The sequence below is a fragment of the Gracilinanus agilis genome, chromosome 4 (genome assembly GCF_016433145.1).
Source record: "Gracilinanus agilis isolate LMUSP501 chromosome 4, AgileGrace, whole genome shotgun sequence".
NCBI lineage: Eukaryota > Metazoa > Chordata > Mammalia > Didelphimorphia > Didelphidae > Gracilinanus > Gracilinanus agilis.
This window is the reverse complement of record NC_058133.1, coordinates 128692520-128705880: the sequence shown is the minus strand read 5'-3', so window position 1 is coordinate 128705880 and position 13361 is coordinate 128692520. Positions and strand designations below refer to the sequence as shown.

General features: G+C 33.2%; 1 protein-coding gene across 1 annotated transcript in view; it reads right to left on the bottom strand.

Moving 5' to 3' along the window:
* MARK1 (microtubule affinity regulating kinase 1) overlaps positions 1-13361 on the bottom strand; it is a 194095-nt gene that overhangs the window by 28755 nt on the left and 151979 nt on the right. The window contains exons 8-9 of the mRNA XM_044674753.1: positions 10677-10913; positions 10465-10584 (exon numbers count right to left, since the gene is read on the bottom strand). Coding sequence (XP_044530688.1) covers positions 10465-10584; positions 10677-10913 — 357 coding nt within the window. The remainder of the gene's footprint in view (positions 1-10464; positions 10585-10676; positions 10914-13361) is intronic.

Genomic DNA, 13361 nt, shown 5'->3' with positions numbered 1-13361 from the left:
GCTAATAGCTATTGCATAAATACTTTGTGCCTTTACAAAAGCAAAGGGCTTTTGGTAATGATTGCTCATCCCTCTATCATTAAACACAAATATTCTTTATTAGGAAGGAAGGACCATGAAATGTCAATCTAGATAGTTAAATTCATGAGACTTTAGCTCTCTAGACCCTCAAAACTAAATCCCTTAGTCCTTTAAATATTAAGATTCAGTCAATGTCTATTTTTGACACATTTATTGGAAGAAAAAGGCAGCAACAAATTCCTTCCTTAAAAAGTCATAGAGAACCTAAATAATTCCTCAAGGTCTTTTAAACTTTTAAGAAAAGCTAAACATTAAATGTTTTTTATAACTTCTTTGCTGAAGTTTTACTCTGATGGCTCAATGGGACATTCAAATGATTTGGTATTCTCAAATGCTACAGCAAAACAGTGAAAGTTGCATTAGGTTCTGTCATACTCCAAATGCTTTGAGTATGGGCCAAGTGATGACTCCTGACCTAGGCAGTCTAGTCAGATATGGAGAAGAGTATCAATGGGTGATGAACTAAGGTGATGAATATTTTGGCCATAACAATTCAAAGTCCAAATTCCATTCACTTCCTGGCTCTGCTTCTAATTTTACTGACTCTGACACCATGTCCCCATCAAAGTAAACTCCTACTGTGTGCCAAGCATTGTGCTAAGCACTTTGCAAATATTAATAAGACCAAAAAGGTTTAGCATGATGACTGGCACATAGTAGGAGTCTGATAAATGCTTCTTCTCTTCCCTTCCCCTCATAGGTTACCTTCCTACATGGAACATAAGTTTCCTACATTGGGGGAAGGATTGTTTTTCTTTTTGCTTGTATTCCTATCCCCAGTACTTACCACAAGGCTTGGCACATAGTAACAATAAATGCTTATAGTCTTGCCTTTTAGTCTCAAATGCCATCTACTATGGAATTCTATTTACTACATACACTCTGTGTTTGTGTGTGTGTGTGTGTGTGTGTGTGTGTTGTATGTGTGTGTGTGTGAAGTGCTATAACATGGACTGGTGGAAGAAATGGAAGGAATATCCATACCAATAAATTAAAGATCTTTGAAGTATTATCATATGGTCTTATAGATCTACTTTAGATCATTCTGGTATTTTGTTCATCGGTACTTATATAACCTTTCCATACCTTTTCATCCTGTGTAATTCTTTTGGTCCATATTTTTCCATAGAGAACCTTTGTCATATGTAGAAGGCCTTCCTTTAGGTATTTTATTTCATGGGTACTAGTACAACACTTGGGCTATCCATCTAATATTTTATTTGCTATAGACAGGCTTTAATATATAAAATGTTATACTATACATAAACTTATGGTATTTAGAGTTAAAATTATAATAAGGTTTATCTAATCTGGCTCTCATTTTATAGGTAAGGTAACTGGGTCGCAGAGAGATATTTGGACAAGGATTCCACATCTACTAAATGGAATGGCAGAGCTAAGATCTTAAACCAGATTTTCTGCCTCTACTGAGGAAAGTGAGGTGTAAAGCAATTAAATGAATTCCCCAGGGTCATATAACTTTGAACCCTTGATATAATCAATATGGATAGTATGCTTATATCCATTTTATTGAATTTCTAATAATAGGGCAATGTAATCTATTGGAAAACTTTGTATTGGGAGTTAAAAGGCTTAGTTCTGCTGTATGTGACAATGGATAAGCTGCCTAAGCTATAAGACAAAGGAATTAGACTAGATGATCTCTAGAATGGCCTCTAGTTATATAATTTTACAACACTGAAGCTTGAAAACAGGATTGTACTATTTTAAATCATTATAGGCATGTCTAGTTATATCTTGTAAGAGAACTGGTCTTTCCTAGATCTACTCTAACACATAGTTTAATAAAGGTCAGTCAGTAACTCATCACAAAAAAAGGGGACTGAAGTGTTAAATTACAAAAATTAGGTTATCCAGGTGAGGTGATAGCTTTATGAGGTAGGAATTAGTCCCAAAATGAATCAAAAAGGCAACAGGATAAAGGATGATGCCTTTGGGTAACCTTTAAAAGTGAGTTCAAGGGCAGCTGGGTAGCTCAGTGGAGTGAGAGTCAGGCCTAGAGACAGGAGGTCCTAGGTTCAAACCCGGCCTCAGCCACTTCCCAGCTGTGTGATCCTGGGCAAGTCACTTGACCCCCATTGCCCACCCTTACCACTCTTCCACCTATGAGACAATACACCGAAGTACAAGGGTTTAAAAAAAAAGTGAGTTCAAGTAGTCTAGGAGAATATTAGAAGAGGACCTTAACCTCACCTAATACTTTTCATTTAATGGCTGCTTCCTTTCTGATTCACTTAAAGGATTTATTCCTATCTTGTAACAGAATCACTTGGCAACTTTACAGATAGTAAAGTCTTTCTATGAAAGACTAATGCTGCCTAGGTGAACCTGGTCAGGTCACTTCACTTTATGGGGTCTCTGTTTCCCTAATCTATAAAATAAGTAAGCTTGACAAGAAGGTATCTACAACACGTTTCAGATCTCATTCTATGAGCCTATGCAGCTATGAGCCTCATGATGAAAATGTGTTAGAGGCAAAACCTCCCAATTATAGAAAATATATTCACTTGAGAATCAAACAGGAATAAATTTCCAAAAATAAGCTGAGGTGAAAAAGCATTTTTATTCATTCCCTTAAAATGTTTCCACAAACCTGAGTAACTTAACAAGGCAGAGCCCACCAAAGGTTAAGACACAAATTACTTTAGTTAAGTCTATTAATGAATGACTACATAAAGCTGAAATAGCCTCCACTCTATGAAATGACATGCCTTGATTTTTCTTCTTTCAAATTCTCTCTGTGCATCTATATTATGCTGTTACAGAAAACAGTGTCAAAAAGGATAAGAGAAGACAGCAGGAATCATCAGAAACCTCTGGCATTCTACTAATGGCCGATGTCACAATTTATAGAATAACACTACTTATTTTATGGAAAAATCAAGAGACTATTTTCAGCAGAAAGGGGTGTGTGTGTGTGTGTGTGTGTGTGTGTGTGTGTGTGTGTGTGTGAACACTGCCTCTACTTGGGGAAGAACCATGCTCTTTGTTCAGTATGGAAAATTTCATAAAAATTATAAATGATATATCAATTTTGCAAATTAAAAATATGGTGATTATCTCCATCTTATGCTTGAAGTCAGTGATATTAGCATAAGAACTGATGGTCTTCTGAAAAAGACAGAAAAATGAGTCTAGCTAGCTCATAAAGGAAAAGTGTCTCATAAAGACATATAGCACTGAAATTTTTAAAAAGTATTGTTCACTAAAATGAACATGTAAAATTTTGAGAGTTTTGAGAAAATTCATACTATGAAGGGCCACAAATCTAATAGAATGAAACAAATATATCAGGATAGTACTAATTAAAAAAAACTTGGCAGAAAAGCTTTATTTTTGTCTTTGTATTCCAGATACATGGCATACTGCCTGATAAACTGTAAGTGTTTAATATATTTTTATTATAATGGATTGAATGTGCACTGCATAAAAGTGAATGGCAGCTGCTACCTTAGCCTCACCACTTCTGTTTGTTCCAACACTCTTTACATAACTAGATTGGTTCTAGAACCCTTGGCTATGAATTCTGTCAAAGCTGTCCATTCACTAAAGAATTCTCCCAGGCCCCATGTTACTTTAGCCCTAACTTAGAGTGTGGGTTTTGAAAGAAAAAAATTGTATGCTGGGTTTTTTTTATTAACACAATAGTATTGTCAAAAAGGTGGAGGGGGCAGCTGGGTAGCTCAGTGGATTGAGAGCCAGGCCTAGAGACAGGAGGTCCTAGGTTTAAATCCGGCCTCAGCCACTTCCCAGCTGTGTGACCCTGGGCAAGTCACTTGACCCCCATTGCCTACCCTTACCAATCTTCCACCTATAAGTCAATACACAGAAGTTAAGGGTTCAAAATTAAAAAAATAAAAAAAATAAAAAAAAAAAAGGTGGGACAATTTAGAAATTTCTTTTCCTCACATTCATTTTCCAAAGAATAATTATGCAGTAGTCAATAATTACAAAATTAAATATAATTTAGAACTCTTAACATTCTTAATTGATCTATGTAAATATTATAAATATAAATATCTAAATGTAAAAATTTTACATTTATTTTTTTTTACTGTAATACTTCTGAATAAGAACAAGACATCTCTGCCTCCATGGAGTCTATAATTTAGCTGGAAACATACCAGAGATATATATAAGCAAGAAATAAAGAATAGCATCAGGCAGAATATACTTAAATGACATGGCAGAAAGGATAAAAATATAAGAGGAGAAGAGATATCAGTGTGGGATGGATTTTCAGGAAAGACTTTGTAAAGGGGGAAGGACTTGAGGCAGGCTTTGAAGAACAAGTAGGATTTAGGATATAGGCAGGAACAGTGAAAAAAGTAGTTTAACCAGAAAGAAAAATGGGTTCCGCCTCATAAAGCTTTAAAGCCCTACAGGAAGAGCTTAGACTTGATTCAATTGTTTTGTGTCTTTAAGCAGGGGAAGTAAATAGAATTTTAGGAGAACTGATCTAGTGGCAGTATGTAAAAATTACTGGAATGATATCAGAAGTAATAAGACTAACTTGGAGATAGTACTGGAGAAGTGAAAGGGAGAGGCCTAAACCAGGGCAGTGGGCTTAGGAATGGAAAGAAAGGAAGAATGAGGAGGAAGAGACTGAAGTCAAATATGACTTTCAACTTTAAATCTGGGTTCTTGATAGTATCATTGAAAGAAACAAAGAATCTGAAAGCAGAAGGCTTCATTTGGGGTAGGTATGAACCAAATGGGGCACAGGAGAAAATGACAGTGAATTTGGTCTTGGACATGTTGAGTTTCTTCATTCAGCATATCTTGAATGTTTATTTAAGTAGGGCTGACAGGATTTTTTTTTCTTTTTTTTAAGAGCTAAAGAAAAAAGGAGATAATTTGCAAGTGAATGAAAGATAATATTACGTTTAAAATTTCAAAGTTCATCTTTGGGTTTAAGCACCTTTGTTCCAAGAGTGGATGGAGTTGCAGTTTCGGTTCATCACTTGTGTCTCTTTGAAGGACTGGTACATCATTCCAAAGAAGGGAAGAAAGGAAAAGATAAGGAGAAAGGTTGCTGAGCAGAAGTAGAAGAGAGAGTGATATCAAATTCTTTCTTTTTTTCTTATCCTGGCCAATGGCAAGCAATTCCTTTAAGTTATCTGTTGTTATGCTCTATCCTACACCAAGAATGATTTATGTTCCATACTACAGAAACATTCTAGCAATAGTAGTTGCTACTTTAAAACAGAATAAAAAATTTATCTAATGCATGTACTTTTGTGTAGAGCATATTTTCTTAAGATTAATTTGAGATTGAGATATTATGAAGGTAAATACATATATGTAGGTAATTAATTAGGTAGGGATTTCTTCATAATCCTGAGTTCAGGAATAATACTTATGAATAAATTAAAGAAAGCAAGAAATAATAAAAGGGGCTGAACTGAATTATTGACAAAAATAGGGAGGTCTACATCTTTTTTGTGTAGTAAGCTCTCCTCTTCTGGCCATCTGGGTTAGCCTTGGAAGGCAGTGGGGAGTTCCAAAAGCTACTACAGGTGCAGAGGACAGAGGAGGGTCACTGCTAGAGCAAAAGGATTCTCACTTAACCGAGGTTGGGTGGCATAAAGGACAGGAGGACAGAAGCAAATTATATCATACATGGCCAGATAACCCCAACCAGGAAAGCTGACAAAAACATGATTCAAATTTAATAAAAGAAATTATCATGATAGCTATCATTATCAATAGAATGGAAGTAAAATTACTGACGATATGAAAACAACACTAACAAAATGTCAGATATTTATAAAGAATCATTTTAATTATCCCAAGACAATATAAACTTATTTAAGTTGTACATTCATAAAAGACGTAAAAACATAAAGGCTATCAGATAAAAATATTATTCTAAAATATTTTTTAATATGCAAAGTCACATAAGAATCTGGGCAGCTTGCTATGAGTTCTCATTTTGTGATGGACCTTGTCGATTCAGAAAGACGCAGGTTAAAATCCTCACTTAGGAACTGAGCTGGTTCACACTAGCTATGTGAACTGGGCAATTCATTTAACCTTTCAGCATCAGTTTCCTCCTTGCAAAATGGGGATGATAACAGCATTACCTCATAGGGTTGCTGTGAAGATCAAATGAGATAATACATTTTAAAACCCTTCATACAAATATATGTAAACGAATAATTATATGTGACTAACAGCCATTCTCCAATAGATAAGTGATCAAAGAATATGAGCAAACATTTCTCAAAAGAAGAATTGCAAAATATTGACAGTCACATGAAAGAACATCCCAATCAATCCTGAAGTTTTTTATATCCCACCCTGCAGACTGGCAAAGATGACAAAAAGTGGCAACAGTTAATACTGGAGGGGTTGTGGAATGAAAGACACACTAGTACATTGTTGGTGAAATTGTGAAATGGTACAAAACTTTTGCAAAGCAATTCGGAATTACATAAATAAAGAGGCAAAAATGTCCATACCCTTTGAACTAGACTCTATTACTGGGCTTATACTCCAAAGCAGTCCCATATAAGAAAAAAATATTACAAAATAATTAGAGCATCTCTTTTTGTGACAGCAAAGAACTAAAAACAGGGTAGACATTCTTCAATTGAAGAATAGCCAAAGAAATTATTACACAGGAATGCAATGGAATACCACTATGCTGTAAAAAATGATATGTGTGATAAATAGAGAAATTTTAAAAGATCTAAACGAACTGATGCAGACTCAAATAAGCAAAACTATAAAAACAAGATATAGTGACTACAGCAAGGTAAAGGTAAAGAACAATAATACACCAAAAAATCAAAAGTGAATATAACGAAATTATAAAGCTCAAGAATGACTTGAATAAAGGAATGAGAAGACACCTTCAACTCAACCTTTCGTGGAGATGAGAGGTCCACAGGTGTTATACAATGCATATGTTATAAGACTTTTTCACTGTATTAATCAATTATGCTGACTTTTTTTCCTCTTTAAAAAATACTATCTGTTATATGGGATGGTTCTCTGGAAGGGGTGGAGGGAGGGATTTTTGGAATAACTATGATGATTACAAAAACAAAGAGCAATAAAAACTTATTTTAAAAAACAACCAAAAAAATCCTTTACAAACCTTTTTTAAAGTCTATCTAAATTCTACATTATTATTATTATTATCTTCTGCAAATATATAACTATTTTACAGATATATAAAAGATTTTTTTGCCTATTACCCTAGCCTAGAAGCTGCAAGAAAATATTTTGGGAAATCACTTAAGTCCACTGGCCTCAGCCTCCTTATTTGTAAAAAAAGAGATTTAGACTTGATAAATGTCCTTCCAACTATAACATTATTTGATTCTGACGGCAAAAATACTTTTCTAATTTACTTTCCTAAAATATTTTTATTTCCCAATAAATTACCTCACAATTACTTGTCTAAATTAAGGAAGGGGAGAAATAAAGAGGGAAGATGAGTAGGGAGAAGAGGCAATGAAGTAGGCATTGGTTTGATGATTTAAGAAGTGATATAGTACATTCCTGTTATGGAATTTTTTTCAAATCAGTTGTGGAGTAGTGTAGTTTTACATTTGGTTTGAAGCATGGTCATTTCATAAATCAGTATATACATTCATATTCAAATGTAAACAAGATAGCTTCTAAGATCATAAATATTTTGTATTATTCATACCACTACTCTCACCCATTAATGCAATTATCAAAATTTTACAGTGTGTGTGTGTATATATATCAACATGAAAAAAAAAAGTCTGACTACTTGTTCAGAAGCTGGAACATTCTATGTGAAGTCAGTAAAAATGAACATTGATTTTATTAATTTTTCTCCCACTATGCCTCCAAAGGAGAGGAAGCATAAGGATAATAGTTAATAAATTTATATAATTTATATATATGTTCCAAAAATTAACATATAAGAATGATAGTTAACAAATTTAAATTGCAAATATACAACTGGATGGTTATTAAAATTTATATATGTGAACTAAAAATATTATTAATTTACTGAAGCCATCAAAAACAAATTTTAATTTGAGTAAATTTCAGGGAGAAAGAAGAAATTATAAAAGCTAAATAACATAGTCTTTTCAAGTCATAATATATTAGTTCTTCACATATGGCTTGCAAAGTGCCATAGAATAAGGGGAAGTTGAGAAATAAACAATTTTTTAAACTTATGAATTAAAAATACAAGTCCTTACTACATCAAAGCTAAATTTCTAAGGTTTCATTTAAAATAAATTCTAAATGCTTTCCTCCCTCCAAAAAGCCATTTGGGGGGATTGTAAAAATAAGTTTCTACAAAATGGCCTCTTCAATACACAGTTGTCACATTGAGATGTGATAAGCTAGAAGGATTTTCTGTAGAGGGTGGTCTTACAGAAGTCAATAATGTAAAAACATCTAGTCATCAGGAATACAACAGTAGCAATCTAGCTTTTCAAACTAACTCAGATTACATATAATATTAACTTTAAGGGCAGAAGTTATCCTAATTTAACCACTATGAATTTAAATCACCTAAGTAAAATTTTTGAACCACTCAAAGTATTTTAAATGATATCTATCTCTAAACCATTTTCTATGCATTCTTTTCAATCTATTCATTAGATTATCCCATTGTTATCACTTCATGACAGTAATCACTTGAAGAAAAACTCAGGAAAAGGACACTCCTTCAAAGAAAGGAGGGAGTAGGTATGGATAGGCAAGAGAATCATGAGTTAACTTAGACATAAAACAGTCTAAACCCCAAGAAGTAGTGCAGTATAACTGGCCTAATAATATGGAAGTCTTGGGTTCAAGTCTTATCTCTGAAAAATAATGTTTGACTTAGGGCAGTTCATTTGACTTTTTATTGCCCCAGGTAATTCTCTAGGTCTATAAGTTGCAGGGTAGTTGCTGATTTGCATTAGTGAAGAGTGTCCATACTGGGAATTCCCAATGAAATCACAGTTCTAAACCAAAACAATAGAAATAGACTAAATATTGTAAATTACATATAATAATCAACTTCATTTAAAAAAAGATTTTGAACAAAGCTGAGTTTTTCCATTATATCAATTTCAAATTTTAAAAGTTATCTACATTGTTTATTTTGGAGTTTGGGGGAACACATACAAAACTATAAAATGGAAAAAAACTATATCCCATTCAAATAAATATCTCATAAAAATAAATCTTATGCTGATCCAAAGACATAGTTTAGTATCATTACCAACAGAGGTTACCATCCCTTAATTTCCACCATCTCTTGACTTCCACCAAACATGTTATCCTTTAGTGAAAAACACTTGTGGAAAAAAATTACAAAGCCCAAACTAACCTGAGAGCTCTGTACACAGGGATGGCTCACTATTAGGATGCTTCCTAACCAGCATGGAATCCGTGTCAGAAAGCCCAATTGCTACACTAAAAAAGTACAGTTTAAATGAAGTTAATGATCTGAATTTTCTACCCTTTCTATTTAGGCAGACAAATGAAACAAAAATGTCACTAGTGCACAATACATGCTGGATTGTTGAAATCATTTTAGTACATGCTATAACATTTCTAAAAATAGATGGGCAAAACACTCAAGGAATAATCTATTTCTAAATGCACAGCATCAGAAGGAAATAGGGGCATTAGCTATTTTGAAGACTAATATCTTTGTTACAAATGGCTTCTAAAACAGTTAAACAATGGGTTTTATCATCAAAATAGATAAGTCACATTTACTAAATGTTTATGGGTATATGATACTATATTAAGCATTCAGCTAATACTTCTTATATGTCCCAGTTAAAAACTCCTATGTTTTTCTATACTGGCCCAGAGAATGTTTTACTAAAACTCTCCATTAGTTGATGTCCCTTGTTTTACCTACCTTATTTTTATTTCTTTAACAAAAGCATTCTGTAAAATTTGAATTACTACATAATTTTGAGTTATCTATTTTACTTGGAATTATTAACTGTTAATTAGATTTGAATTTGTAATGGTTTAATTCATCCAATAATTATTAAATACTGCCCATATTCAATGTACTCTGTTGCCTCTTCTATATAAGTAACTCCTTAACTTTTCAGCTAAATATTTCACAACTACAAGTAAAAATCAATTGTATTTCTCTACTTTTGTATTGTCTTAAAGTTCCATGTCTAGTAACTTACAGTAGAGCAAATAAAAAACAAATATCTTTCCAGAAAGTTCTCAGTGGACAAAGAATAAGTCATATAAGTTGTGTTTTATTTTTCATATAACTTCTTCTTTCAATGCATTACAAAACTGTCAAAAGCATAGACTTTTGCGAAAGTTGCAGGAAAACTTTAAGCTTTTCCATCACTGGAATTTTAGTTATACTAAAGTTTGTTTCCATAAATTACTTACTTCCAAGCTGCCTCTTTTTATTGGATTCAGTACTAATAATTTTTTCAGAAGATTTTCACAGTCTGTAGACATATAGAAAGGAATACGATACTTCCCTCGTAAGACTCGCTCCCGTAGTTCCTTAAAAAAAAAAATTTATATATATGTATATAGTTGACTACTGAAGCTAGAAAGCTTGAAAGTAAAAACTCATCCTGAATTTAAACTGTTACCTTTAGGTTCTGACCATCAAATGGCAATGATCCGCTGACTAATGTGTACAAAATGACACCAAGACTCCATACATCTACTTCAGGGCCATCATATTTCTTTCCTTGGAAAAGTTCAGGAGCTGCATAGGGAGGACTGCCACAAAATGTATCTAATTTGTTTCCAATTGTAAATTCATTACTAAAACCAAAGTCAGCAATTTTAATGTTCATGTCAGCATCAAGAAGAAGATTTTCTGCCTAAGAAGGAAAATGTTAAAAAAAAAAAAGAAAATGATTTGCAAAAATGTTTTCATATAAAAACACAATTTACCTAATTAAAGCCATGCTTCAGATAATTAAAAATTTTCCTTTTATTGTTCTTATTTATTAATACCATCTCAAAATCTTAGTAGTCTCAACTTTCTATATTTATCTAATTCTAACAACAACAAAAAAAGCCTTAGAAATATAGCCTTATCTTTCAGTATATACTTATTCAGTTTAGTTCCAACAAACTTGGTTTTTAAAATATAAAAATGAGTTATAATATAAGATATTCTTAAAAATGCAGCTTTCACTTGAACTTGTTCATAATCCTTTCATGTTTATAACAATAATAATGACAGGAAAACCTGACATTTATATGCTTTTTGACTTGTAAAATACTTTATGTATATATTACCTTACTTGAACTTTACAAGTCTGATAGGATAAGTACTATAAGCTTCATTCATATTTTAGATAAAGATACTAAGGCTGAAAGAGTTTAAGATAACTGCCCATGATCACACATTGAATATCAGAACTAGGACTTTTACCAAATCCATCCAAAGAGCCTATAAATAGACAGACAGACAGACAGACAGACAGATAGATAGATACAGATATAGATATAGATAGATATAGAGCTAGACAATTTCCTCATTCAACAGATGAGGAGACTAAGGTAATAATAATAGACTGGATTTTTCTTATGATATTCCAAATCTCCCTTAATAATAATAAAACATTTCTCAGAAATGAAGATTTATCCTTTTAATAACAATATTCCACCATTTGTTGCTGTTTGGTTGTAAGTCATGAACCATTATAGTGTTCCAAGAGTTCCAAAAGCCAATGAAGAAACACATAATAGTTATGAGCATGGCGCATTAAATTAAGGAACTACAACTAAGAAGTTGAGGGGAAAAATATCTAAAACTTTTTTTCTCAACATAATTACAACCTAAAATCTCCTTTCAGAATAAGCATTTAAATGTAATGAATATTCAGAATTAAAAAGCTATCCCAAATTAACATAATCAATCGAGCAATCATGAGGATAGATGCCACTGAAAATATATGCAATAAAAGATAATTCATGTGGGGGGCAGCTGGGTAGCTCAGTGGATTGAGAGCCAGGCCTAGAGACGGGAGGTCCTAGGTTCAAATCCGGCCTCAGCCACTTCCCAGCTGTGTGACCCTGGGCAAGTCACTTGACCCCCATTGCCTACCCTTACCAATCTTCCACCTATAAAGTCAATACACAGAAGTTAAGGGTTTAAAATAAAAAAAAAATACAAAAAAAAAAAAGATAATTCATGTGGTATGGAATAATAAAGAGACTAGAATGAGCAGATAAGAGTTCTAGTTTCAGACTGGCTCCTCATTATTAGAGTGTGATCTTAGGCAAATTTTCTTACTCCTGCTGTTCGTTTCACTTTTTAACTCCTAAAAGGAAAGAGTTAGATAAGCTAATAATAGTTCATTCCAAATATATTTTATAGTTTATAAAGTGTTTTCTCGTGAAAATGCTTTTGATTTTTTTTAATTTGGAATTTTAAAATGGTGTTTCCTCCTTAACAACCCTATGAAGTTAGTATTACAAGGTATTATCTTCTCAGTTTTACAGATGACAAAATGAAGTTCAAAGAAGTTATGGTCATATTGCTAGTGTCAACCCTTAAAATCAAACTCAGTCCCTTTAGACTTTTAAGTACAGTACTTGATTCATTCTAGTGCTAGAATGATGGTTTCTCAATTCTAATTATGTACACTTGAGGATTTGAGAGGATATTTTATTTTACATAATTGTATTTAATTGACTATCAGTAGAATCAGTAGTTGTGTTGCCTTGGGCAAGGAAAGGAAGCATATTTTGGCCCAATAGGAGAAAAATCTTTTTAATAGTTAAATTCACCAAAGATCATAATGAACTGCCTTCATACAATAGTGAGTTTTCAAATATAAATTTTATCAGTGGTCAACAGAGAGGGGCAGGGGGGTTTCCACACTCCAAGTGAGCCATGACACATCCCCATGTTTAATGCATCAGCCAACTGCATAGTCTCTTAGATAACAACACACTCTCTTGGCCCATTACTGATCAACTTTTTCTTCCTCCTCTATCCCACAATTGACCTTCTATGGCTGTATAAGCTCCCAATATCCCCTTAAACTTACCATGATCCAGGCAACAGCACCAATACAAGCAGTTGGATAGGCAGAATTCTCTACTGTCCCCAGTGAGCCATAAACTGCTCCTTCTATCACCCTGTTTGTAGTTAGTAGCTTTTGTGGTAGCTGTGTTCCTAGGCTCCAACGAGTAGGGCTCCCACCTACTTTCCCCCTTTTCATTTTCAGTGGATTTGAGTAAAGTTCACAGGTTGAATAGGCATGAATGGGTTATGATCTGTGTATCACAAATTTCATTACATTATCTTTAAC